Source organism: Anabrus simplex, chromosome 11 (genome assembly GCF_040414725.1).
Source record: "Anabrus simplex isolate iqAnaSimp1 chromosome 11, ASM4041472v1, whole genome shotgun sequence".
NCBI classification, from domain to species: domain Eukaryota; kingdom Metazoa; phylum Arthropoda; class Insecta; order Orthoptera; family Tettigoniidae; genus Anabrus; species Anabrus simplex.
In genome coordinates, this window is record NC_090275.1 from 47,233,429 (window position 1) to 47,259,733 (window position 26,305).

At 41.4% G+C, this 26,305-nt stretch overlaps 1 protein-coding gene across 1 annotated transcript in view; it reads right to left on the bottom strand.

Moving 5' to 3' along the window:
- Positions 1-26,305, bottom strand: part of LOC136883123 (uncharacterized) — an 86,374-nt gene that overhangs the window by 45,109 nt on the left and 14,960 nt on the right. Inside the window, exon 4 of the mRNA XM_068229602.1 lies at positions 24,724-24,809. Within this exon, the coding sequence (XP_068085703.1) occupies positions 24,724-24,809 (86 nt within the window). The remainder of the gene's footprint in view (positions 1-24,723; positions 24,810-26,305) is intronic.

A 26,305-nucleotide genomic window follows, 5' to 3' on the forward strand; every position in this document is an offset into this window, starting at 1 on the left:
TTGGCTCAGCGGAAAACACGTCATACTACAAAGCGCGCGAATGTTACTGCGCAACCCTCTTCAAACCGCCTTCCGGGCTGCGTTCTACTCTAATTAAGTCGGTTTTCAAGCTCAATTAAAAATTAAGGAAATAAACACACTTTCTCACCCTCACTCAGTTTATTGTTATATATTTTTAACTTTATATTGATGATATACACATTACTATGACCATATTTTTCGGTGTTTGCCTGGTGTAAATGATTCAGCCCTCTCCTTGAAATTTGCTATTACTTCTTGTCGGACTAAAGTGAAACCACGCTGTTATAATACACACAAGCACATACAGGTACATACTGTATGCCATAAGCCAATAACAATACACAAAGGCTAAGTCTGCAAATCATACCAAAGTCGTGACACGACAAGGTTAGGTTAGGTTAGGTTATTTAGGTTAGGTTAGGTTAGGTTAGGTTAGGTTAAGTTAGATTAGGTTAAGTTAGGTTAGGTTAGGTTAAGTTATTTAGGTTAGGTTAGGTTAGGTTAGGTTAGGTTAAGTTATTTAGGTTATTTAGGTTAGGTTAGGTTAAGTTATTTAGGTTAGGTTAGGTTAGGTTGATATCTAAATTTCCGTACATTTAAACTGAAGTGATCTTTATAAGGGAGTTAACGTTGCTTTCCTTTTCGGAGGAGTTTTTGAAGATTTTTTCCGTGCTTCTTACACTTCCTAATTGGATTATATACATACGAATTGAATGAAATCAGTTCTAATTAATAGAATGCTGCGTTAGTCACTTCACACCAACTACGTTATTAAATGCAGTATTCGAACATGCCATAATTCTTCTTACCTGGTATTACACAAACCGATTTATAATCCTAGAGAAAAAATAAACATGCTTTATTTATACTCGCAGATGTAATACTAGTGATTTTCACAATACGACACAGGCAGTACGTACAATGTAGCAAGTCGCGAAAAAGTCATGACTACATAGTGCCAACCTGCACAATGAACAGTAACCGTAAGGCGTCGTATCGGCAAGTAGGGCCCCTAAACTGTATAGTTAGCGACACTGAAACAAACCTAACAGTTAGAAAATAACTATAAATCACTGCCTTCGGTATTACAGGGTAGAAAGGGTTAGATTGCACCCTTAGTATATGCGCTTACATGGCGGAGACTATAGTAACCTGTATTATCGGCACACTTTTTCTGGATATACTTGTGTACGTTGGTGAGGAGTAAGGAGGGAGCTCTCCCGGTTCCGGTAGTGCTGCCAAGTGAATGAAAATGAAATCTGAATTGAATCGAAAATATGATCGATCGATAAATGAGGTTTCTAAACCGTTATTATCTTAAGCCAACGACTATGTCACACACACATTATATAATATTTTTCGATGCGAATCTTGTTCCTAGCATGAATTCTATAGTTTGGCTTTGCTGTGTAAACAACAACCACCGCCGTCTCGATCCTCTTATACTGCCTGCTCTATGCCAATAGTTTAACACAGGAAGGCGCGACTCACAGCCGTCTCGATCCTCCTATACTGCCTGCTCTATGCGAGCCTTTTTGCGACTACGCTGCGACAAAATTTCTCCACTAGATGGCAGACATAGACGCACAATGTTCTAAATTTATTCTAATGACGATAGCCTACAAAACACTATGCAGTATGGTCATATGTTCACTTAAGCTCGTAAATTACATCAGTAATATTAACTATCGGCAATATTACCTGTATGAAGTCGCAGTTGGCCTCTTCATGCACAATTTAAGGATTTTCCCGGACGAAGGCTTGGAGTGGTACCGTACTTTTTGTGTTCTTGCCAACGCAATATCAAATAATAGAGGTCTTACGAACTTGATTAGTATAACATCACTAACAGCTTGCTGATGTTCTTTGACCTCACACTGTAACAAAACACATTCTGAAAGGATTTTTTGTTGCTATTTGTTTTACATCGCACCAACACCGATAGGTTTTATGGCGACGATGGGATAGGAGAGGCCTAGGAATGGGAAGGAGACGGGTGTGAAAATGGGAAACCACGGAAAACCATCTTCAGGGCTGCCGAAAGTGGGGGTTCGAACTCACCATCTCCCGTAGATAAGTTCACAGCTGCGGACTCCTAACCGCACGGCCAACTCGCCCGGTATTCTGAACGGGAAGACGTCGCAATTCTTCGTATTACGCTCGTACGTTTGAAGAACTTCGACAATAGGGCACAGCAGCTTAAACGAACTCCTGCAGATGTTTCACCAGAGCAACAAAACAAGGTTTTGGTATCGAACTCCTCTGTCCTGATGCATAATCAGTTCCATTTAGCGGTGTCGAAGCTCTCGGCAGTGAGATATTGCTGACACAAATGTCACACTCCATCCTCTCTTAAACAGCACGAACCTAGTATCCGCAAATTAGGATTTGATTTCCTGTTTCTAGTTTGATTGGAATATCGTCTGGATATCTGAAGTTGTCCAAAATGTCTAAACATGAAGACGTTTGTTTTGTGATTGTCCGTCACAATTCTTATCACAAGGAATCCACTATCCTCCACGGCTTTAATCACCTTCTGAAAAAAAAAAGAATCCGCAGCCTGTTTCCAGTCATTCGACCGGGTCAGGAATGGAATGAATGAAGCCCCGATCTAGCAGCGGGGATAGGATTTGTGCCGGCTGCCGAAGCCTGTCGCAGTCGCTTGGGACAATGATTAAGGACTGACACATGAAATTATATTGTTACTCGAATGAAAGATGAGAGGGAAAACCGGAGTACGCGGAGAAAAACTTGTCCCGCCTCCGCTTTGTCCAGCTCAAATCTTACATGGCGTGACCGGAATTTGATTCACAGTACTTGAACCTTGTACTCATGTTTGGTGTAGACTGAGTGAACCTACGGGCCATGTGTGGAAATTTCGTTTCTCTACTTTGTCAGCTTTCTAACGGGGACTCGAACCCACGTCCTTCCTGGTGAAACGATCACGCCTTTACCGCCTCGGCCAGGCAGCTCTTCACAATACTGATATATTTTGATAAATTCCATATTTAGATAATTCATAAATCATCCAAAGACTTTGGACCAATCCAAGCAATGGACACGAATAACGTTGCAGTTTTTATTCACTATTTCACTGAATACCAGTGTCCGGATGCATGGCTAAATAGTTAGCGTACTGGCCTATGGTCACAGGAGTTCCGGGTTCGATTCCCGGCAGAGTCGGGAATTTTAACCATAATTGATTAATTTCTCTGGCACGCGGGCTGGGTGTATGTGTCGTCTTCATCATCATTTCATCGTCATCAAGACGCGCAGTTCGCCTACGGGAGTCAAATCAAAAGACCTGCACCTGGCGAGCCGAACTTGTCCTCGGACACTCCCGGCACTAAAAGCCATACGCCATTTCATTTTTTTTCCACTGAATACCAGTATCCATAAACTAGGATGATCATTAGATGGTGTTAAATACCAGAATTGGTTATGTTACTGCTTATAACTCTTGGTCAGTAATCAATATTTAATGCATTTATTTACACTGCTGTATGTACAACAATAAGATTTTACAAGCAAAAAAACACATCATCTTAAAGAATTCGCGATATCGGGTTCCTACTTTCTTTTTTTCTGTTATTTCTGTTGTCTCTTGTCTTTCACTGCCTTCTAAAATCTGCTACATCTACTTGTATTCCATACCGCTGCAAGAGACGACGAAAGAAGCAAAATGTATATTACAGCAAAGCATACTTTATTTACATACCCATTAAATTCGTGCTGCCAGTTTGAAGAGTTTGAGACAATAATAATTGATTTCTGTGAAAACTACAACATGTCTACAGACAATAATCCATTCAGTCTTCAGATCTCAACTGAGTGTCATTCCGTTGCATGACACAAGAGAGATGTCATTCTACTGGGTGAGCAAATTATCTGTGGAACGTGCGCGTGGTAAAACTACAGTGGGAGGGAGGTTAGCCGGACTCGGCCGATTGTCGAATGAACTAACGGGATATGACTAGTGCTGTGAGATATGAAGTCTCTGATGGGATCCGCGACAAAATGCACGTGCTTCCTCGTGATTTGTTGTTGCGGACTGCTGGGAAATATTATGTGGAATGAACCCTCGAATCATATTTATGTTCTTGAGCTTAGAAGACGAGAGAGCCGGTTCATATCCACAATTCTATGTTCAAAGTTAAGAGTTGACGGGTCATCATCAACACGTCATTCATCCGCTGTATTCAGTACTGTATTGAGTTGGGAATCGATTTGAGGAACGAGAGATTCCCCCCGATGCAGCCTTTCATGAACTTCTTGTCTATTACGTCAGTGCGAGGAAGGTTTGCTGTATGACCGGTGGTTTTGAACGTGGCGAACACACCTTCTGTCAAAGGGATACATATAATCTTCATCGCCATAAGAAGGACATGTTCGGGCTTCTCTCCACGACTCTCTCTTCTACCAGTTTAGGGTACGAACATACCGAAGATGCATCGCAGCTCGCGGTCGCGGTTTACATCGCGGTCGATGCCTCGATGTCACCTCCTGGTAACACAAACACACAGTTTTAAATGGAACAGTTCATGTCAAACATGCTCGCTTCCATTCACTATCGTGATTTACCAGGAGGTCTAGCGCGATGACAAGAAAGTTTGTGTTTCCATCGCTGTAGAACGGGAGCCATTGATGTAGCTTGCTCCTGATTGGATTGTCCGGATTGAGATCACGTGATATATCCCCCCCGTTCTACTATGCCCTTGATCCAGGTGTCCATAGAGCCCGCGTGTGTATTCGTGTGGTAGTTATTGTACTTCTCAGTATCAATTTTCGATTCCACATTGTTGTATATGTATTGGAACGTCTCAAGGGACATTCTCATGTATGAATGGTATCTGTCCGGGTGATGTTTCAGTTCTTCAGCGCCTGCCTTCTTTGATTTATACTGTAGGATGAGCTTTCCACTGGCGGGCTGACTGTCATTTAAATATATACTCTATACTTGTAAAAGCTCAGCAGTAGAGGATAAATTATCTTTAACTTGAACGCGGAGATCTAAACATTACGTCCACTCAATGTAAACACATCTCAGAACACTGAAAGGCAAACCTCCCCGGTATGTTCACCCTCCATCGACCGCGACGTAAACTTCGACCGCAACCGCGAGCTGTGATGCATCGTCGGTATGTTCGTACCCTTAGCCATTATAAACTGAGTGACGCCCTCAATCCTGAATGCACGCGGTTCAGTCAGGTAGATATTTGGGAATGAAAGCTCTTCGGCGTGTTCGTCGTTCAACAAACTGGTCGATTTCTGTGCCATGCATTCCGTGAGGGGAGAGGAGAAAGGGAGGAAAGGGAGGAAAGGGAGGAAAGGAAGGGAATCAGTGGTGGAGTGTCCGACTCCATGGCTGAATGGTTAGCGTCAGGCCTTTGGTCTGAGGGGTCCCGGGTTCGATTCCCGGCAGAGTCGGGAATTTTAACCACCATTGGTTAATTTCGCTGGCACGGGGACTGGGTGTATGTGTCGTCTTCATTATCATTTCATCCTCATCACGACCCGCAGGTCGCCTACGGGGGTCAAATAAAAACCTGCACCTGGTGAGCCGAACTTGTCCTCGGACACTCCCGGCACTAAAAGCCATACGCCATTTCATTTTTCAGTGGTGGAGTGGGTCCCCCTGCCTAACAACAGGTTAAACGTTGGGAGGTGTGGTGGCGGTGGTTGGGGGGGGGGGGGGGCGGTCCAAGGTAGGGAATATCGCGTTGACTCACCTCAAGTACAATGGCCATAGATTCGAACTATAACCTTCATGTTTTTATATATTTCCTCTGTAGTGTTGCAGAAGGAAATAAAGAAATGATATATGATATGATATATGATTTCTGTGCCATGCCCATATTAGTGTATGCTGCTTAGCGAGAATGAACTCGTGTAGGTTAGCATGTAACTAAGAGTTGCGTTCTTATAGCTACTGAGCTAGAATATATAGATGGCGAACACTGGTTGCCATATATATATAAGAAAACATAAAGATCATATAATACTGTCTTGAGGAATTAAGAGTAATAAATAAGAAGATCGTGAGCAACTGCAAAATGACCTCGATAATGTGAGATGGACAGCAGGCAATTGTATGGTGTAAACGCGGTTAAAAGTCAGGTTGTGAGTTTCACTAATAGGAAAAGTCCTCTCAGTTTTAATTACTGCGTTGATGGGGTGGAGTTCCTCATGGGGATCACTGTAAGTACCCAGGTGTTAATATAAGGAAAGATCTTCAATGGGGAAATCACATAAATGGGATTGTAAAAAAAAAAGGGTATAGATCTCTACACATGGTTATGAGGGTGTTTAGGGGTTGTAGTAAGGATGTATAGGAGAGGGCATATAACTCTCTGGTAAGACCCCAAATAGAGTATGGTTCACTGTATGGGACCCTCATCAGGATTACTTGATTCAAGAACTGGAAAAATCCAAAGAAAAGTAGCTCGATTTGTTCTGGACGATTTCCGACAAAAGTTACAAAAATATTGCAAAGTTTGGGCTGGGAAGACTTGGGAGAAAGAAGACGAGCTGCTCGACTAAGTGGTATGCTCCGAGCTGTCAGTGGAGAGATGGCGTGGAACGACATTAGTAGACGAGTAAGTTTGATGGTGTCTTTAAAAGTAGGAAAGATCACAATATTAAGATAAAGTTGGAATTTTTTTGTTACTTGTTTTAAGACGCACCGACACAGATAGGTCTTATGGTGACGATAGGACAGGAAAGGCCTAGGGAATGGGAAGGAATCGGCCGTGGCCGTAATGAAGGTACAGCCCCAGCATTTGCCTGGTGTGAAAATGGGAAAAACACGAAAAAACATCTTCAGAGCTGCCGACAGCGCGGTTCGAACCCACTATATCCCGGATGCGAGCTCACAGCTGAGTGCTCCTAATCACACGGCCAACTCACCCGGTAAGTTGGAATTCAGGAGGACAAATTAGGGGAAGTATTCGTTTATAGGAAGGGGAGTTAGGGATTGGAATAACTTACCGAGGAAGATGTTCAAGAAATTTCCAATTTCTTTTTGAAATCATTCAAGAAAAGGCTAGGAAAACAACAGATAGGGAATCTGCCACCTGGGCGACTGCCCTAAAAGCATATCAGTAGTGACTGATTGGCAATTGAATAGGTTGAGATCAGGTGTGGGCAGATTCAAAATTAACTGAGCGAGATGGAGTCATATCGATGCTAAACTCATCAAGCGTGAATGTAGGGTAGACTGTAATCGACATTACATTCTATGTCCTCAGTGCCCATCCTCCTGCACAGAAGATGAACTCTTTGAAGCCACCCAAAATGTACTTGATGCAGCAACGTTTTAGTCGAAATTGCTGTAATAATAATAAGTTCGTGTGGCTATTTCTAGCCGAGTGCAGCCCCTGTAAGGCAGACCCTACGATGAGGGTGGGTGGCATCTGCCATTTGTAGGAAACTGCGTGTTACTGTGGTGGAGGATAGTGTTACGTGTGGTGTGTGAGTTGCAGGGATGTTGGGGACAGCACAAACTCCCAGCCCCTGGGCCACTGGAATTAACCAATGAAGGTTAAAATCCCCGACCCGGCCGGGAATCGAACCCGGGACCCTCTGAACAGAAGGCCAGTGCGCTGACCATTCAGCCAACGAGTCGGACGAAATTGCTGTAATGTTAGGAATGCATTTTCAGTGATTTAGATTGACTTTTCAGAGACGCCATAGCATAACAAATAATACTTTTTAGGTGTATGCCCTTTAAATTTACCATAATAGAAGTTGTTTATTGCGCTAAACGGAGTTGAATACACTTCCTACTCTTCTTGTCGTATATTTCAATTAATCCGGACAACTTATTCCCTCAGTTAGTCCGGATTAACGAGAAGTGTGTCAATTCTTCGTCGTAACGATTAATATTTTCGGGAACCATTCTTATTGGGGGACGCGTAAATTCCTGACACGCATATGTGTGTACGCAACTCGACTGTACTGCGCGCGTTTCTTATAACGTTTTAAATCCTTCTCAATTTTCGTCTCACTTAAGGTTTTAAATTGTTATTCCTATTTCTAAGATATTTTCACGTCAGGAGATAGTAATTTATTATACAACTGCTCAAGTGTTCCATGTTTAATCGCAAAATTTACTTGATGACTGACCGGTAGCACACGCTGCTTGGCCGATGAGGTCGCAACCGCACACACGTTTCACAGATAATCCGCTCAGCCTGTACCTGGCCGGCGCGAGGAGTCAGTGAGCTACAGCACTCGAAATTCTGCTTGGAAAATGGTAGGAGTCAGCAATAATTCCTTCTATAGTGTTTCTGACGAAAACTTGTAGCGTTTCCACTGTTCACAGATCACATTATGAATGATTGTATCAGTTAGTGAGATCATATCTTCTATTGATAATTCATAGACAGTTGAGCAGTACTCATTCATCGCCATCTTCTAGCGTTAGGGTCAGGTTGTGAGGGCGGTTCTTCAATAACAGCTTGCGAGGAGATGATTATGAGGTAGTAACTGTACACAACCAAAATGCTGTAGCAGAATAGGGCTGAAACAAAAGACATCAAGTGTAACTAAAGTCAGTAGTAGAAATACACTTAATGCGCCACATTTACAAAGATTTAGTATGCAGTGTTATTATTTGGACCAGAATTTTTGCATTGTTGCATTGGACATATTCGTAAGGAAATTTAATGAAATAATAATGGGAATTAACGACTGTTTTACTGTAATATCACAAGTGCCGCGTGCAGAACACCGGGAAATTCATCACCTTAGCTAGTCAGTGTCGGCGTTCCCCAGGGGTCAGCACTTTGACTTCTTCTATTCATCCTCTATATGGGCACAGCCTCTCTCTCCCTCTTTCTCTCTTTCTAGTTCTATAAATCTAACAAGCATATGGTGAAATTATGTCTTGATGGCACAAACTGTATTATTCTCCAGGTCTCTCGATTTTCCCATATGTTCAGTTTGGACACCCCTTAGGGGGGTGCCGGTTGCGGTGCCAGTACCGGTGCGCTATGCCGCGCTCCTCACCTGGCCTGTTGTAGAAAATAAGTATAAAAAGAATAAAATATATTTGGGTGATGATGATAATAATAATAATAATAATAATAATAAAATGGTAGAAATTTTACTGTAAAGTGGGTGCTGTTGAGTGGTATTATGGTGAAATTCAACCTTATTCTTTGCGTGCCATGGCTGGATGTTGAATAAAATGTCTAAATTTATCTTTGAGCCAGCGGCAAGGGTAAAATTTGGATGGTCACCCATCCACATTCTGACCACGCCCGGTGTTGCTTGGTTGACCGGGCCTTGCCGCTGGATTGTCCGCAGGAATATATTTATATTCCTGTGTATCCGTTGTGTTTGATACCCTGAATTTAGAAAAGTACAGCATTCACATCTCCATTCAGTGTAAAGCGCTTACCAACTGTGTTTCGCCTGGGAGCGTGACGTTGCCAATTAGATCCCAGGAGGACCAGTGACATGCTGCGAGTCACGATTCCCGTTGTTTTGAATTTATAGTAGTGTTCGGGTGGGGCAACCACATCAGTTGTCAGCAAAGCACCGTGCAGGCTGGGGGGTGATGATGATCTTTGTTGTTTTAAAGCGCCTAACAGCTAGGTCACTGGCCCCTAATGGTATGAGGTGCAACAAAATGGCACGATAATTAAAACTTCAAAATTTATCCACTGTCTAGGATCTACAAAACAGTCAGTGGATCCAATTCACAATTCCTTATTTTCAGAGATGATGCTTGTTGTCCGAAAGGGTCCAAAATGCAGGTCACCGGCCCTTCATCATAGTTATCACTGGTAAAGCAGAACAACCAATCACAGTTAACGTGGACTCATCGTGTTTCTCGCATGATGGTACTACTCAAAGGTAATGTAGACCCATGGTAAGTCACACACAATGGCACCACTCAAAGTTAACACAAACCCATGGTGTTCCGTACAAAAGAGCAGCAGTCACAAGCAACGCAGACCCATGATATTCCTCACATAGTGGGACTAATCACAGGTCGCGTATACTCATGGTGTCGCTATCATAGTGGTACTAAACACGGGCTACTTATACTCATGATGTTCCTCACATAGGGGTACTAACCATAGACAATGTAAACCCATGGTTTATCACACATTATGGCAACACCCACAGGCAACACAAACCCATGGATTTCCTCAAATAATTGTACTACTCTCAGGCAATGCATTCACATGGTTTTCCTCACATAGTGGTACTGTTCACGGGCGCAAGCCAAACCCGTTGTGTTTCTCACATCATCATCATCATCATCATTATCTAAAGGCTTCGCCTTGTCGCTGCAACCATTGATCTCTTCTCTCTGCGATCCTTTTCATCTCTCCTTAACCTTGGCATCCCATCATTTCAACTACCTCTTCAATAATCTTCTTCCGTGGTTTCCCTCTGCCTTTCTTTCCCATCACCTTGCCTTCGAACAAGTTCTTTATGAAGTTATTATGCCGGAGAATGTGACCGAAAACTGACGCTTTTCTCCTTTTTATCGTTGTTATTAAATGTCTCTGGGTGTTTATTTCTCTAAGCACTGCTTCATTAGTTTTCTTCTCAATCGAGCTAGTTCTTGTCATCTTCCTCCATAGCCACATTTCCACTGCCTCTAGTCGTTTCACGTCCTCCTTCAAGAGAGTCCATCCTTCACAGCCGTATAGCAGCACACTCCAAATGAACGTTTTGATAAATAATTTCTTTTGTTCAGTATTTAAGGATTTATTAGTTAAGAGCTGCTTTTTCTCCTCAAAGGCTTTCTTACACAGGGAAATCCTTCTTTTTATTTCCATAGTGCATCTGTTGTCATCGGTAATAACTGATCCTAAGTAGCAGAACTTGTGCACCTGTTTTATTAAAATATTTCCAATTCTGAGCTGTGCCTCTGGCTTCATTTTAGATTTGCTTACAACCATAACATTAGTTTTATTTGCATTAATGTTAAGTTGGAAATCTTTTAAGATGGATGTTAATTTGTTGAGCATGATCTGCATGTTCTTCTCATTGTCAGCCAGAAGTGCAATATCGTCGGCAAATCTAATACAGTGTACAGTTGTACAAATCACAGGCAACCTAGACCCATGTTGTTTCTCATCGACGTCTTTCCTTGTTGTTTCATCTGTTTGTGGAATCAACGCTACAACGAGTTGCAACACTTTGTCAGGGCAGGCGAAAGCTTACACGATACCACATAGTGGTACTGTTCACGGGTGCAAGCCTAACCCGTTGTGTTTCCCACATAGTGGTACAAATCACAGGCTACGTAGACCCATGCTGCTGCTTCTCATAGGTAACGCAGATCCATTCAGAACACACTGGAACCGACCGGTGGAATGCACGCGATGGCACTAATCACGTGCAACGCCCAGACCCGTAGTGTTCCTCGCATAATGGTACTGGTCCTACGTAAAATAGACCTATGGTTTTCCTCGCAAGGTAGTACTAGTCGGAAGTAACGTCGACCCATGGTGATCCGCACGTTATGATCCTAAACACAAGTAGTCTTATGGTTTTAATATCATCAGTCCTTGGTTGCCCGTTTTAGTCGCCTCTTACGACAGGCAGGGTGAACCGTGGATCTGCGTCCCCCACCCCCAGTAGCTTAAGCTGGGAGTGGCTCGGTAATTGTGTTGGATGTGTTGACATGCCATGGACTGAATCCTATTTTTCACCTGTACAGATTGTTGACCGGTGACTGCCACCTTGATCTGTCTGGTGACCACTTGCAGCCCTTCATTGACTTCACATATCTCCGCAGCTGTGGGGTGCTCCAGCAGGAAAATTCACCGCGTCATCGGGCCCAAATTGTCCAGAATTGGTTCGAGGAATATTGTGAAGAACTAACGATCTTATGGCCACTTCGTTCACTCACAGCGGTGGAGAATTCCATTCGCACCAAATATCTTGTGGATAGAAATGTCAGGGAGCTGTGGTCAACTATACAAACGGCATGAATCGACGTCTTTCCTTCTTGTTTCATCTGCTTGTGGAAGCGACGCTACAACGAGTTGCAACACTCTGTCAGGGCAGGGGATAGCTTACACGATACCTATCCGCTGACTTTTCATATGTTAGTGTAGATAATTTGAAATGGAAGGAGCTATCTCTTTCAGGAACCTTCAAGTTTGCAGTCTTATATCTCCTTATCATTCTGATTGTCTTCAGTAGATTTCACATTTTGAAGACTAATCCTATATCGATTTTGTGAAGTGTTCATGTTTCCGAAGCGTACAACTTAGTAGTAATCACCAGACAGAAATATGTAGAATACTCTCTCTGAACTGAGAAATGGATCTTTTCGACAATGTAACGTATTCTTCTTCGTCTTTTGGTATGGTATCGAAAGTCACGGTTTCACAAAATTTGTTTTGATTTCGGAAAAACACTTCTTGTAGTGCTGTTTCTAGATCCATATCCCAGATACTTGAATTGTGACACCCTTTGAATAGTCTTTCCGACAGGTGCACCGACGCCCCAATGAGCTGTTTTACCCGCAGGCGTGTGAAAGATAAAATTCAGCGCGGAGGTGGTTCTGCGATATTTTTGGAGTGTTTTTCGTACCATGACTTTGGCCCACTCATCTCGGTGATCAAGTGTTGCCTTTCATTCAGTACATTCGTGATGAGTGTGTTGTGGACACTCCCCTTTTTCAAAATGACAACAGCAGTGTTCATAGGTCTGCCCGCACACGTGACTGGTTCGACGGACACACCGACACCTTGTTACACTTCGCTAAATCCCCCGATTTTAATCCAATGGAAAATTTGTGGAAGCATTTGGAAAACTGAGACATCGGTCTCCTTTCAATATAGTGGCTCTCTGGGATACCATTATCAGCGAAGTTATAGCCCTCATACAGGAACTTGGGACTCCCGCTCTCGCTGAAAGCTGGGAGCGGTGTTAGGGTACGTCCAAGATGCACGCTGGTTTTCTGAGTCAGACAGTCGGCGCTGAATGTCTGACTCCGAGTGGCAGGTGGGATGTGGCCATTATGAAAGCTGGTTGTCAGCGCAGACAGAGCTGCCACAAAAGAAAAGATATGAAATACAACTGATCAGTGTAGCATGGAACTAACAAGAGAACAGGCTGCAGCTCTATTGCTGCTAAGTGACAATGTTACAAAACGAATGAGAAGTGATATACATCCAATTAATGAATTATGATATATTTACGGGGAGTACAAACACCTTTTTCCACAGTTACTTGTCGACGAAAACAGATTTTTGAATATTTCAGACTGAGTTCGGATACGTTTTGTTTTATTTTGTTAAAATTTGAACACAGGCTTACGAAGAACTGGGCGAATTACCACACTCAACACGAAAATCAACAGCCTGCGCGGCAGGTTGTCTGAAACCAGAATGAACGAATCATTCCGGTAAATATCTGAGTCAGACTACCAGTGCGCAGGCTTCCTGCGCGCAGGTGCATTATGGCCAGTCCCGCTTAAAAACACAGGACATACTTATGTCGACTCGGCGCCGACTGTCTGACTCAGAAAACCAGCGTGCATCTTGGACGTACCCTTACACGGTATTAGACTAATTTTTTGTCCGGCGAGCTTATTATAGTGCACCGGAACAACTATTACTTTGTACTTATGCTATATTTATTTAGTACTTCAAAGCAATATTATACTTTTTCATTTAATTCACTTAAATCTAATAATATTACTTCGGCTAATTTCGTAGCATTTCGGGTAATTCCATGACATGGGATGGCTAATTCCACCCTAGTTTTGTGAATTCATGCCAATAAACCTGTAAATGCTACTTGAATGTAGTTATAAATATTGTAGGTGTACTAATCTTAAAGAAACCTGTCTTCCAAACATAGTAAACGGGATATTTACTGACGTTTCTTGAAGCTACTGCCGAAGGAATTCACTGCACAATTTACAGCCGTTACCACCGGAGTAAATGATGTCTAGAGGACGTAATAATCTGATCAGATCTTTCCCTAACGCTGGGGCAAAGCCACAGTAAAGTTACATTTAAGTTAATGTGGAGTCAGCCGTACTATTTATACGGGTCTTACCTGTGTGTAGGAGGGTGTGAAGGGATTTTATTATTAGCTATATATACTTACCAACAAGAACCAAAGTGCATAGGATAATCATTACTACAGACATTCCAGCATTGTCGTGGGTAGACATTTCATAACCGAGGTAAGCGTACAAGCCGACGTAGACCAGTAGATTAATTGTGTGGGAAACCATCCATAATATCAGCAGACAAGTGATCTCCTGTACAAAAAGAAGAAAAGACCATTGGATTGTCAAAAGTAGAACATATCATTACGGTAGTAGATCTGCTTAATCGTATTTACTACCAGCTGATGTACCCGTGCTTCGCTACGGGATTATCAGAAAGACTGACTTAGTGGTTTTCCTAACTGATGTCAACATAGGTCATTACAAAAAAGGTCAGTAGGAATGTAGCGATTAAAAGCAATGTTATCATATAAAATACTTGATCAAACGGAAAACAGTACTCTTCTGCCTTTATTCCTGTTGAATATTCACACTGCTCATTCCAATCAGTGCTTCAGAGTAGGGATTGAATAGCTCGAATGCTGTGATGAACCAATGTGTTACGTGCCAGTAGTATCAGAAAATTAATGAACCACGAATGGCATACAAAAGAAGAAAGTTATCTAACTCCGCAGGTACTTCCCGCCAATATTCAGGCAGGCAGTTACACACGGTACGACCGGGCGAGTTGGCCGTGTCGTTAAGGGCGCGCAGTTGTGTGCTTACATCCGGGAGACAGTGGATTCAAACCCCACTGTCGGCAGCCCTGAAGATGATATTCCGTGGTTTCCCATTTTCACATCAGACTGTACCTTAATTAAGGCCAAGGCTGCTTCCTTCCCACTCCTAGCAATTTCCTATCCCATCATCGTCATAAGACCTATCTGTTTCGGTGCGACGTAAGCAAATAGTGCTCGGTACACAGCAGTAATCTTATCTATGGGAGATGAGTGGCAACAGAGGACACAAAGCACATCACAACAAACAATGGTCAATGTAATGTTATTGTTGATCAATTTTATGAGCTTACTATATTGTAGCCCTTCATATTTAGTTTTCTTTCGACTCTGCGATATTAGGGTGTTTTATAAAATTATTTATAACGTAGACTGTAGTTCCTTTTTCTCCGACTTAACATACCGATTTTCATTAATTCTGTTTACCCATTTTCTCGTGACTCGGTGCTGATATGGACTTAACATCAAAAATACAAATTCATGAATATCTCTGTGATCATAGCCGGTATGGTAACAATGTATAAGACATAAATAATCGGAAATTTAATACTATAGAACTTTAGTTATGTAGTATTTATCGATACGACCACTAATAACAAATATTTGAGAATTAAATTGTAGGCCTTCCCCTAAACTACCATTTCACTCAACGTGAATACAATTATTTATAGCCTAGATTATAGTGACTTATTCCCCGACTTTGCATACCGATTTTCATTAAGATACAACCACTATAAATATTTGAGAATTAAATTTTAGGCCTTCCCCTAAACTACCATTTCACTCAGCGTGAATAAAATTAGTTATAGCCTAGATTGTAGCGACTTACTCTCCGACTTTGCATACCGATTTTCATTGAGATACGACCACTAATAACATAAATATTTGAGAATTGTATGTTAGTCCTTCCCCTAAACTACCATTTCATTCAGCGTGAATAAAATTATTTATGGCCTAGATTGTAGCGACTTATTCTCCGACTTTGCATACCGATTTTCATTAATTTTTCTTCAACCGTTTTCTCGTGAGGCGTGTACAGACAGACAGACAGACAGACAGACAGACAGACAGACAGACAGACAGACAGACAGACAGACAGACAGACAGACAGACAGACAGACAGACAGACAGACAGACAGACAGACAGACAGACAGACAGACAGACAGACAGACAGACAGACAGACAGACAGACAGACAGACAGACAGACAGACAGACAGACAGACAGACAGACAGACAGACAGACATTTAGAAATTGCACTTCCTTGTTACTGCGGACACGACTGATACAGAAATACCATCCATTTTAAATTCTGAGCAATGTACAGACAAAACTCTTATTTTATATACATAGATTGCTATGAGTTGCTGCGATCCGTAAACGTGCTATAGTCTGTTCGGAGGGTTAAGAGTATATTCCCGTCAGTTATTTGAAATATACGTGCCTAAGAGAGAGGCGAGGAGGGATGAAGATGAACGGTCTCCGAAAGCACAGCAGGAAAGCTAAGTTAATGCGCCCTGCGTACAGGAAAATTGACCACAATTTTGTCACTCAAACGAACAGTTTGTCTGCCGTGAGGTATTTTGGGTGTGCGTGAGGTGCGATAGTAATATCTGTGCCAGTGTTGTCGGAGTACGTGACAAGAGCCGGGAAATCAAACGTAAAACCAAGTGTAGGGCACATTTTTGGTTTCTAATACGACTAATACGAAGAAATGGGCAGCTATAGGCTCACTGTGTGGTTTAAGGAACAATTGTTGGCAAGCATTCTAGTAAATACCATTATTTGAATGGATTATTTTCCCGAGGGCTATGATAAAGGAGGAGCAACGCAGAAAGGCGTTAGGCAAGGCAGATTGTTCCCCTCACTTTTTCAGTGTTTATACGGAACAGACAAAAAAGAAAATCAAAGAAGAATTTAAAGGGAATCACAATTTAAGGGAAGGAAATAAAAATTGTGAGATTTGTTGATGATTTTGTTATTAAATCTGAGTCTGCAAGAAGATCTGAATACATTGCTGAATGGTATGGACAGAGTCTTGGAGGAGGAGTAGAAGATGAAAATAAATCAATCTAAAAAAAGGGGTCGTGGAGTGCAGTCGAACGAAGCCAAATGATCCAGGAAATATTAGATTAGGAAATGCAGTCTTAAAGGAAGTAGGTAGTAGAATGGCTAACGATGGCAAAAGAAAGGAGGATATAAGACGCAGACTGATCGCAGGTTTAAGCTATTCTTACTTAGTATTCTCCTGGACTTGAACCAATGCTGAATTGAGTTGGATTGTTTTCTCCCACAGTGGCTGATTTACAACGGCATATTCCAGTGCCGTTGGTAAAAGATAACTGGAAATCTACTCTAAAATGAGTATTTGAAGTTTTTGCCTTATGAGAAATAATAGTGCAGCAAAACGAAGTGAGTGTGTACATCGCCTGTGAATCTCTGTTCCTGCAATCACTACCACCGTTATGAAAGACACATCTCATCAACTATGAGACTGAAAAAGCAAGTGGCTCAAATGATGTAAGAACACTCTCCTCCCAATACATCAGGAATGCACACAACTTAAACTCAGAGTAAGCCAAGAAAACTCCCCTCATTACTAGATGAGACGTTGAGTTATGAGTTTATTGATGTTGATGTTTATTGGTTAAAGGGGCCTAGCAGCTAGATCATTGGCCCATAATGGTACGACGTGAACGAGACAAAAATTAAAACTTCAAAATGTATCCACTGACTAGAATCTAAAACGCATGAAAAATGAAAAAATGATCGTAAAATAAAACAATCAGTGGATCCAAAACATAATGCCTGCATTACTGGGATGATACTAATTATACTAAAGGGGTCCAAAATCCGGGTCACCCGCTCCTCATAATGTTACTAATCACTGGTAAAGCAGAACTATGGTGTTCCTCCTGTAGTTGTACCAATCACATGGTGTTTCTCGCATGGTGGTACTAATCACAGGTAATGTAGACCCATGGTATGTCACACACAATGACACCACTCAGAGATAACGCAAACCTATGGTGTAGTACTCACAAGCAACGCAGATCCGTGGTGTTTCTCACATAGTGGGACTAATCACGGGCACCGGTATTCCCGCGGTGTTCCTCACATAGTGGAATTAATTACAGGCCACATATACTCTTAGTACTGCTCACATAGTGGTACTAATCATAGGCAATGTATAGCAATGGTGTATCACACATTACGGCAACGCCCATAGGCTACACAAACCCATGGTGTTCCTCACATAATGGTACTCCTATTCTCAGGCTACACAAACCCATGGTGTTCCTCACATAATGGTACTCCTATTCTCATGTTACACAAACCCCTGGTATTCCTCACATAATGGTACTCCTATTCTCAGGCAACGCAGATCCATGGTTTTCCTCACATAGTGGTACTAATCACAGGCAACGTAGACCCATGTTGTTTCTAATAAAGTGGTACTACTCATAGGTAACGCAGACCCATTCTGAACACAGTGGAACCGACCGGTGGAATATACACGATGACCATTATCGCAAACAACGCCCAGACCCGTAGTGTTACTCGCATAATGGTAATGCTCCTATGTAATGTAGACCCATAATTTTCCTCGCAAGGTGGTACTAGTTGCAACTAACGTCGACCCATGGTGTCTCGCATGTAATGATAATAATCACAAGTACTGTAGTCTGATGGTTCTAATTTCATCATCCCTTGGTCGCCACTTTTAGTCGCCTCTTAGGACAGGCACGGGATACCGTGGGTGTATTCTTCGTCCACGTCCCCCACCCACAGGTGGTGAGAATTTTTCTTATCTGATTAAAGAATGACGCAACGAATGATACGCATCTAATCCCGACAATGTTGGTTTGAACTTGGATCCAGTTTACCGCCCATCTACACTGCTCAGAAATGTCATGTTTTTTAGATGTTCATAATTCATTGTATGAATGCATACCGGGGTGGGAATTGAATTATTACGGCAATAACATATCCTGTTTGGAAAACAAAGGGTTGTATTATTATCCGGAAGTTCGGAAGGTGCCATTGTCAGCTGAAATATAGCAGTGCTTCAGTTCAAAGCGTACGCGAGGGTTGCTCTATGCGAAGTGCAGTGTTTACGAGAAATTTCTGATGGTGTGGACTGAGCTACGCAGCAGGGAAACAATTGTCGAATGAAGCCTGTCGTTTACTTACAGTGTTTCAAGAAGGCTGCTCGCAGAGGTACGTTGCTAGAATGTTAGGGCTTGCTCAGTGTATGATACGGAAACTTTTCCAGGAGACAGGAGATGTTGCTAGGCTCCTTGGCATGAGACGCCAAACGAAAACAACCCTTCTTCTTCTTCTTCTTTTCCTACCGCTTTTCCCACACCTGTGGGGTCGCGGGTGCGATCTGTGTCGCACAAGTGGATTTGGCCCTGTTTTACGGCCGGATGCCCTTCCTGACGCCAACCCTATCTGGAGGGATGTAATCACTCTTGCGTGTTTCTGTGGTGGTTGGTAGTGTAGTGTGTTGTGTGAATATTAGGAGGAGAGTGTTGGGACGGACACAAACACCCAGTCCACAAGCCAGAAGAATTAATCAGAAGCGATTAAAATCCCCGACCCGGCCGGGAATCGAACCCGGGACCCTCTGAACCGAAGGTCAGTACGCTGACCATTCAGCCAACGAGTCGGACCAAACGAAAACAACCCATGGCAGACATATTTTGTGTGTATACAAGCTCTTTGAAACCGCCAAGTTACAGCATGTGGAATATATGTGGACCTACAACATGAATAGATTTAGAAACATACTTCTAGCGGCCAGTTTAAGATCCCGACGACCCGCTTAATTACCTGCGCTGGACAGACGCCATCGTGACACGAGATTGCACTTTGCTGGAAGTCGTTTTTACTGGCAGCTAAGACACTGACTTCCGGTACTGTTCTCGGATGAATCCCGTTTCGCGTTTCGATCGTTTGTGACAGTATCTAGGTGTTATTGATTAAGTGTAATTGTCACTTCATGTCCTTTTTATGCACATATCTTTGTAGACAATGTGAAGTATAATTCGTATCAGTCTGCAGTGTGAAATAATAATAATAATTAGGGCTCGGATGTTTATGAACTAAAACTGTTAGAAATATGCAAGCATATGTTTGAAAATACGACTTAAAATATTTCGGTCACATTTTCGAAATCTTCCAAATTTTGCCAATGTTTAAATTAAAATTGCATTAAAAATGTACTTTTAACATCTAGCACTTTCAATAATAATAATAATAATAATAATAATAATAATAATAATAATAATAATAATAATAATAATAATAATAATAATAATAATAATAATAATAATAATAATAATAATAATAATAATTGTACCGGGCGGTACACCTCCACGCCGCTAATTTAAAATTTGCGCCAGTTGAAACTCCTCTGCTGGAGGAAGTCTGAACTTTATTGACGGTATTAATTTTTAAGTTTCTCAGAAGATGTCATTACGTGGAAATTTTGGAGTTTTTGAACTGTGTCATTTTCGACGTATTTTTGTTTTGCTTGTAGTAAGAAGTGTGAACTTTCTCTTCTAGAGGACACTACTGAAGATCAACAATAGTGCACCCTAGTGCGGAGTGAAAGAACTGTTTTTTTTTTTTGGAGAAAATGTAATTTCAAAAGTTTGTTCTTTGCTAAATTTCTTTCTGTTATTGTTTAAGTTGGCAATATTAACCCTTTCTTTCCCCTTGTTTTGAATTTAGCCAATCCCGAATTTCTTAAATTAATTTTCCACCAATGATGTGTTTCTTCTTCATCTTGTGTAGGGGTTTTCTTTAACCACCAATAAAAGATTGTGGGCGGATGTTTTCCTTCCTAAAACGCCTCGAACTTTCCGCGAGAGTATATAAACTGCTGATTTTAGGGTCTCCGCGCCACTTCTGTACCATCTCTCAGTGTGTAAAGTACATAGCAGGGGGCGGGTAGCGCCTCTTTCTTCGGCAGCGGTCAACAACAAGGTAATGGCCGATTAATAACTTCTTTCTTTGCTAGCTCAGCAGTTTAACTCTCGGGGCGGGTCCGAAGTTTTTCCATAATGTAACCTTCCTTAAAATGTAAAGATCTTTGGTATCTATTCTATCTTTAAACTACATATCGGGATAGAGAGTGCTTAACCCTCTCGAGCTCCCACTCATATTGTTTTGAGGTGAACTTATTTTTCTCAACCTATTCTTCTTTAACGTAATGTAAATTGTTTCTTTCTTAAGTCACCTCTTTAGTATGGGATTAGCCCTTGTATTAACGGCCTAGTGCCAAGTAGGTTTTAAACAAAGAGTATTAGGAGCGCAAGTTCGCCTCCTCTCAAATTGTTATTTTAGAGGTCATGTAATTAATCTTTTCTCACTTAATAGACCTCAGTAGGTTGGGTATTTTACCCCTGTGTCTATGTCCTGAGAGGACAACTTGAAGGTGGAGTTTGGTGTGGCCTTTCAGAGGCTTAAAGTTTGAGAGCGAGTAGCTCTTTCTTGAAAATTGAGTGTTGTATGCCTCGAGGAGGCTTTTCTGTGTAATTTGGAGCAAGTGCTCCTGAGCATGAATGGGGTTTTCTGCCCCTCTGTTAAAACTTATTTTGAAGTAAGGTTGGGCTGATTGCCCAAGCATTGTGAAGTCGGGGCGCGAAGCCCAAATCCAGTAAATTGTGTAACTACATTTTGTTGACTTGCTACTCTGTACCTGCCATGCTTGTTATTTCCTTATTTTGAAAAGAAAATATAACCTTGTTAAATTTTAAATTAATTTTACTTTCGTAGCTTGAGACCTGTTCACCACCCCGCACCTTCTTTCACCTCTAACTACCACAAAAACCCGGTAACAATAATAATAATAATAATAATAATAATAATAATAATAATAATAATAATAATAATAATAATAATAATAATAATAATAATAATAATAAATAAGTAACAATATTAATTATTATTATTATTATTATTATTATTATTATTATTATTATTATTATTATTATTATTATTATTATTATTATTATTATTATTATTATTATTATATTTTGAATTTATTTGATTACTCAATCCAGAGAGGTAACTCTCGACTCTGCACAGAACTAAATGTCACAATTTGATGGGCGATCGGAAGAATTACAATAGGAAATGGTATTCATTTTGAAGTTTTCAAATAGGAACTGTCTTCTAATTTCACGCAACCATGACTTGTAACAGGAAAAAGATCGCTCAATATTGCACACACTAGTTTCACATTTACATATTCACCAGCCTCATCACGTACAGCCTTCAACTCACTTTGAACATTTTTTACCAGTTGACGGGCATCACAGAGTTGAACACCATTTTCTTCTAATTGTATGATTGTTGATGATATGCTGAAATTTGACTTGATATAACCGCGATCTGCGGTCAGTGTGGTACATGTAAATAGCGTCTTGGCAGTTTTGATGGAGGAAACTTCGCCTTCGTTCAATGCATTAACATCTTCGATAGCATTGTAATTGGTACAGTAGTAGTCTGCGGCGTTAAGCCACGTTCTCCAATGTGTGAGGATGGGTTGAGGAGGCGATGGCACAGAAGGAATCATTTGCTTGAATTTTTGCACTCGTAGTGGAGTTTTGATGAAGATTTTTTCAGTAGTGAAATTAACTTATCCTCATCGGGATAATTTACAAGAATTTCTTCCGCAACTCTATTTAGTGCATGTGCAATGCATGTATCATTTTAGGGTAGAGAAGTTGCAGACCTTTGCCAGCTGCATCAGTGACTGGGAGTAGAACATTTTCTCTCTTTATTCCTTCAGACCACAACACATTCGTCGCATTATCGAAGGTTACAGCAATTGTTGAGTGGTTAGTTGTGTTCAGTGCTTCACAGAAAATGAGAAATTTATCTACTGATCGGTCTCCCCTTAGAACACCAGGAACAACGTTTGTCAGGTTTCTCCCTTCAGCGTCGATCTTGCTTTCAGCGACGCAGGATTGTATTCTGTTTGAAACATCTCCTTAACAGGTAGTCACGTAGTTCTTGACAAGTACTGTTGCATTCGGAATGTGCTGATTTGGGTATTTCTTCAATAAATTGCTGAAGTGCTGATTATTGACTTTCTCCAGCGGTTATATTAGCAGACATCATCATCATCACACATAAACCCTCGTCAAAATGAAGTTTTGCTTGTCATAGATGGTGACGAAATTCTCTGGAACAGGAGCTGTTGCCGGTTCTGTGATGTAACATTTCGAGCCAAGTTGTTTTTATTATTTGCTGTACTACAGTGTTGTTCATCATTAAACAGTTTTTTAACTTCTATTTAATTTCGCACAGCTTACAGAAAAGAATAGTGCCATCTGTACTGAAATGATTATCTCCATATTCCCGCACAGATACTAGCAATTTTTCACTTTATCGAAGCGTTAGGTTTTGGCATAATGAACTGAGAGTATTCACGGTCTAACACGCATACAGCGAAATCTGTCCAGTAACTGAGCCGACTGTACCTTTCTATCAACCCTTTCTCCTTTGACACCTCCATGAAAACAATTCTACCTGCTAATGTTATTTACAGAAGCGGTTCATCTTGGCAAGAAACCTGACAACAGTCATCCTCAACTGTCCTTTTGCTTCCTTTCCATCTGTCGCTTTCTGTTCATCTGTCTCTTTCTATACAGCTAACCCTCCTAATTCACACACATACACAGCAACTATATATTTAAAAAAATTATGAAAACTACAGTCTGGCCATTCTATCCGGTCTATTTCCTTCATTCCTTTTTTAACCGAATGGTATTCATGCACAGATTTGTCATCAGGTACTATAAATCACATAACTTCCGCCTTCCTCAAATTATTTTATGTTTTCAAATTTTTGTCTCTTTGAAGCAATCGTATCTTTGGTTCTAATTGAGGTACGGAGTTCGTTTTGGCCTATGAACACTCCGTGGATCAAGCTCTTTCATTTCAGATCTTAACTATTCACGTTGGTTCAATCTGAGGAAATTTATGAGTGCACATTCAATTTGACGTCTCATTTCTTTAACATTTTTTCTCATTGAAGCAATCATATCTTTCGTTCTTATTGAGGTACGCGGTTCATTTTGGTCTAAAAACACTCCGTGGATCAAGCGCTTTCTTTTGAGGTAATAACCACTTAAATCGGTAGGTTCTGAGAAAAATTATGAATACATTTGTCTCCATGATGAAGATCATTGAAGGACTTTTTAACAGTTCAGCGCGAAGTGTTGTTCCAAGTAACGTTTAATTCAATTTCTTTGTGTGATGTATTTTTTGGTGTTTTTTTGACATAATATTACATTCTATTACCACAGCAGATCATGTGCTATATTTCTTTAACTCGAAACTTTGCATGTACATTGCGGGCGGAGCCAGCGGGAAACTGCTAGTATATTTCTAAGAAAGATAGTTGTAAGAAATTACAGACAACATTTAGGGTATGTGAAAAATCCGTCTTTGAGACGACTGCAAGCAAGTATGCAAAAATGGAAGAAAAACGATAAAAAATGATCAAAATCCGAAAATTCACGGGGAAATACTGTATGTCCATAATATGAAAAATACCGGAAAAATGACAAGGAAAGGTTACAATACCAAAATATGACTTTATATGACCAGTGAAAATTGCATTGTTTTAGTCACCGTAGATAAAGTTATGCTTAACTTGTTCTTTCCATAATTTAAAGAAAAAATCTGGCATGACGTAAACATCCGGGCCCTATTAATAACAATACCGTTATCATTTCCAACCTCCGTTCTGTTTCCATTTTATTAGGAAACTTGTGTTATAGACTTTCGCTAGAAGTATGATGAAATGAAAAACATGTATCTTCGCTAAAAAGCGAATACTGGAAGGTAAACGGAATACAAATTTACGAAAAGTCAAATATTCTAGTACTTTCAAAGTTGACTCACCTGAGTTGCTCCAACTATCAATAATAGGTTTGCAATTGTGAAACATGCCCACACTATTGTTCCTCCAGTAAAGATGGCTGCATCACCTGAAATGTAATAATAATAATAATAATAATAATAATAATAATAATAATAATAATAATAATAATAATAATAATACTTTAATGGTGTGTCGCATCCATCCGTCCGTCCGTCCGTCCGTCCGTCCGTCCAAAAAATTGGAAATTTATGAAACTTATCCCTTGTAATATACACAGCCTGACAACAAGTGTTATGCACCCAGAAGGAGTGGTTGCAAGTGAGTGAAACTACATATGCTGAAAGACCATGTGCCTCACTGGCTGCCCTTATTCGGTTTGGAATGATGTCTAACAGGCTTTGGATCTTCACCTCAGGCAAGTTCGTCCACAGTTGTTGCAGCTATCTTACCAGATTCCCCAAGTTGGTACTGGGACGGAGTCCCGTTTCAATGTCATCCAACAAGTATTCAATAATGGAGAGGTCCGGGGATCTTGCTGGCTACGGGAGGACCTCAACATGCTCTAGGCAGTCCATAGATACACGTGTTACGTGTGGACGTGCATTATATTGTTGGAACACTGTCCCAGGGTCTTGTGCCATAAGGGGTAGGCCGTACGGACGCAGAGTGTCTCTGACATATCGTTGTGCCGTCAAAGTATCCCGAAGCGCTATTAGAGGTGACCTAAACGCATATCCCATGGCTCCCCACACCATGATGCCAGGGATTACGCCTGTGTGCCTTTCCACAATATGGGCAGTATTTACCCTCGACGCTACCAAACCTGCACACGGTGGTCATCGGCGGTTATGGACAAGCGGGACTCATCACTAAACATGATGCAACGCCAGTCGTCCTCTATCCATCCCTCCTGGGCAAGGTAGCACTCCAAATTCAGGCGTTGGTGTTCTGGTGTCAATGGTAACCCACGCATGGGGCGGTAGGATCCCAATCTGGTGGATGCGAGTCATCGAGACACTGTGCGGGAAATCACAGTATGTTGCAGAGTCTACAGTACATGCTCGCGGATGGCGGGTGCCGAAGTTATGGGATCCCGTCGTGCTTCGTGCACCATATGACGGTCCTCCCTCCGGGTGGTGTTTCTTGGTCGACCCAAACTTGCACGATGTGATTGGGTGCTCTTATGTACTCACTGAGTCCAACATCGGGCTCCTGTGACATCTGAATGGGCCACATGCCTGGAAATTGCACGATAACCAGCCTCATGCATTCCCACAATACGGCCTTTCTCAAATGCTGTCAGTTGGTGGATAGGCTGTGTCTAACGCATCTGCGAGGCATCGCGGGTGCTTCGTACTGTACGTAGACCTCTCTGCACGTTTTGCTTAACTCTCTTACAGCAGTTGACTGGTAAAAACGTATCAATAGCAGGACGGCGCCATCACGAATGCACTCTGATGGGCGCTCTACACATTACAGATCCTTGTAAATACAATCATTTACTCACACATCAATGGTGTGCTTGTATAGCGAAATGAGATAATATTGGACCGCTCCCTCCGGGTGCTTACCTTTTCTTGTCAGGCAGTGTGTATTTTTTAA